Source organism: Eimeria mitis, genomic scaffold, assembly GCF_000499745.2.
Source record: "Eimeria mitis Houghton genomic scaffold, Emh_scaff2154, whole genome shotgun sequence".
NCBI classification, from domain to species: Eukaryota; Apicomplexa; class Conoidasida; order Eucoccidiorida; family Eimeriidae; genus Eimeria; species Eimeria mitis.
Genome location: NW_013570479.1, coordinates 7,423 through 9,710, shown reverse-complemented (window position 1 = coordinate 9,710; position 2,288 = coordinate 7,423). Strand labels below are relative to the sequence as shown.

Here is a 2,288-nt window from a genome sequence, read left to right as displayed (position 1 = left end):
CAGCAGCAGCAGCAGCAGCAGCAGCAGCAGGCAATGCTTGGTGTGGTGTCTCTCCACCTGCAGCGCATGCACACAAACTGCAGCAGCAGCAGCAGCAGCAGCAAGAGCAACCAGAGCAAGAACAGCAACAGCAGCAGCAGCAGCAGCAAGACGAAACGCTTGAGCAGGAGAGTAGTAGCTTACTACTCGAATCGCCGTTGCTGCAGCAGCAGCAGCAGCAACAGCAGCAGCAGCAGCAGCAGCTGCAGCAGCAGCAGCAGACGGCGAAGCAGCAACAGCCTGAAAGCAGCAGCATATCCGCACAGTTGCTGCTGCAGCATCAGGAGACATTGGAGCTTCATATGCCTTCACCTCGTGCAGCAGCAGCAGCAGCAGCAGCAGCAGCAGCAGAAGAGCAGCAGCAGCAGCAGCAGCAGCAGCAGCATTTCAGAGAGGACCCTCAAAATGCTGCATGCGCTGTTAGCCATGGATCCTCTCTGGACCCCATGGGGCTGAATCATCTGCTGCAGCAGCAGCAGCAGCAGCAGCAGCAGCAGGTGCAGCAGCAGCAGCTGCTGCTGCTCAAGGAGCAGAAGCAGCAACCCCCTGCATCCCCCCTCTCGGACCTGCTGCTGCAGCAGCCTGCTGCAGCAGCACCTGCTGCAGCAGCAAGAGGCTCCCTGCGTCGTGCCTCAAACGGAATATCTGCTGCTTGGCAGCAGCAGCTGCAGCAGCAACTGCAGCAGCTGCAGCAGCTGCAGCAGAAGCACCCGCACCACCGCCACCACCACCGCCATCACCACCACCAACACCACCAACAGCAGCAGCAGCAGCAGCAGCAGCAGCAGCAGCAGCAGCAGCGGGGCCGCATAAGAAGAAGCATTTCGTCTCCTTTTAGCTTCACCCCCTTCCCCCGCAGCAGCAGGCTGCTGGACGAGCTGTCTCCTTTGCAGTCTCCATACACTGCATGCAGCAGCAGCAGCAGCAGCAGCAGCAGCAGCAGCAGCAGCAGCATTAGTAGCGCTGCTGCTGCAACTGATCCTTGGGGGTCGTCGTTCACCGTGTCTCCTGCTGCTGCATCTGCTGCTGCTGCTGCTGCAGCAACAGCAGCAACAGCAGCAGCAGCAGCACAACAACACGACAATACAAACTCCTGCATCTCACCAACACAAACAGGAATGTATCAGGGTCCCCTGCTGCAGCAGCAGCAGCAGCAGCAGCAGGAGCAAGTGCTGCAGCAAGCAGCAGAAGCAGCAACAGCAACAGGAGAAGCAGCAGCAGCNAGCAGCAGCAGGAGCAAGTGCTGCAGCAAGCAGCAGAAGCAGCAACAGCAACAGGAGAAGCAGCAGCAGCTGCTGCTGCTGCTGCAGCAGACAACTGGAGCATGCATGCAGAAGCAAGCCCCAAATTCGCCGGTGAGCCTTCGCCGGGGTTTAGTAGGAGTCCTGGCAGTGTCTGCAGCAGCAGCAGCAGCAGCAGCAGCAGCAGCAACAGCACTCTTACCAGCCCTGTCAGCTACGGGGCTGTGCTGCGGCAGCAACAGCAGCAGCAGCAGCAGCAGCAGCAGCAGCAGCAGCAACTGGATCTGCTGCACCTGGAGGATGCTGCTATTTCAGATGGCAGCGCAGCTTATGAAGCAGCAAGAAGAAACCTTAAGGTATTTTTGCTGCTGCTGCTGCTGCTGCTGCTGTTGCTGCTGCTGCTGCTGCCGTTGCTGTTGCTGCTGCTGCTGTTGCTGCTGCTGCTGTTGCTGCTGCTGCTGTTGCTGCTGCTGCTGTTGCTGCTGCTGCTGTTGCTGCTACTGCTGTTGCTGCTGCTGCTGTTGTGCCTGCTACTATTGCTAGTGCTGTTGCTTCTGTTGGTGCTGCTCTGCTTGCTGCTGTTGTTGCTGCTGCTTGTGTGGTTGCTGCTGCTGCTGCCGGTTGCTGTTTTCGTTGCTGCTGCTGCGAATCGTTGTTGCTGCAGCTGCTGCTGCTGCTGTTTGCATGCGTTGTGTCTCAGCGTGCGGCAGCAGCAGCTCATAGTGGGTCGTCTCCTGCTGCAGAAGCAGCAGCAGCAGCAGCAGCAGCAGATGCAGCAGCAGGAGTGCTGCTGCAGCAAGTGCAGCAGCAGCTGCTGCAGCACCACAATAGGCTGCGCCGGTTGTCTTCCAACGACCGAGCAGCAGCAGCAGCAGCAGCAGCAGCACCAGCGGCAAGCAGCAGCAGCCCCCAGTCGCACCGCAGCAGCAGCAGCAGCAACGGCAAAGAGGACCCCCTGCTGCTGCAGCTGCAGCAGGCTCTAGAAGAAGCAGCAGCAACTTGCTCACG

General features: G+C 59.5%; 1 protein-coding gene across 1 annotated transcript in view; it reads left to right on the top strand.

Moving 5' to 3' along the window:
- Positions 1–33: 33 nt before the first annotated feature.
- Positions 34–2,288, top strand: part of EMH_0049470 (uncharacterized protein) — a gene marked incomplete at both ends in the record, with an annotated part of 5,193 nt that continues 2,938 nt past the window's right edge. The window contains 4 exon segments of the mRNA XM_013496534.1: positions 34–45; positions 84–1,261; positions 1,265–1,636; positions 2,144–2,288. Of these exon segments, the coding sequence (XP_013351988.1) occupies positions 34–45; positions 84–1,261; positions 1,265–1,636; positions 2,144–2,288 (1,707 nt within the window).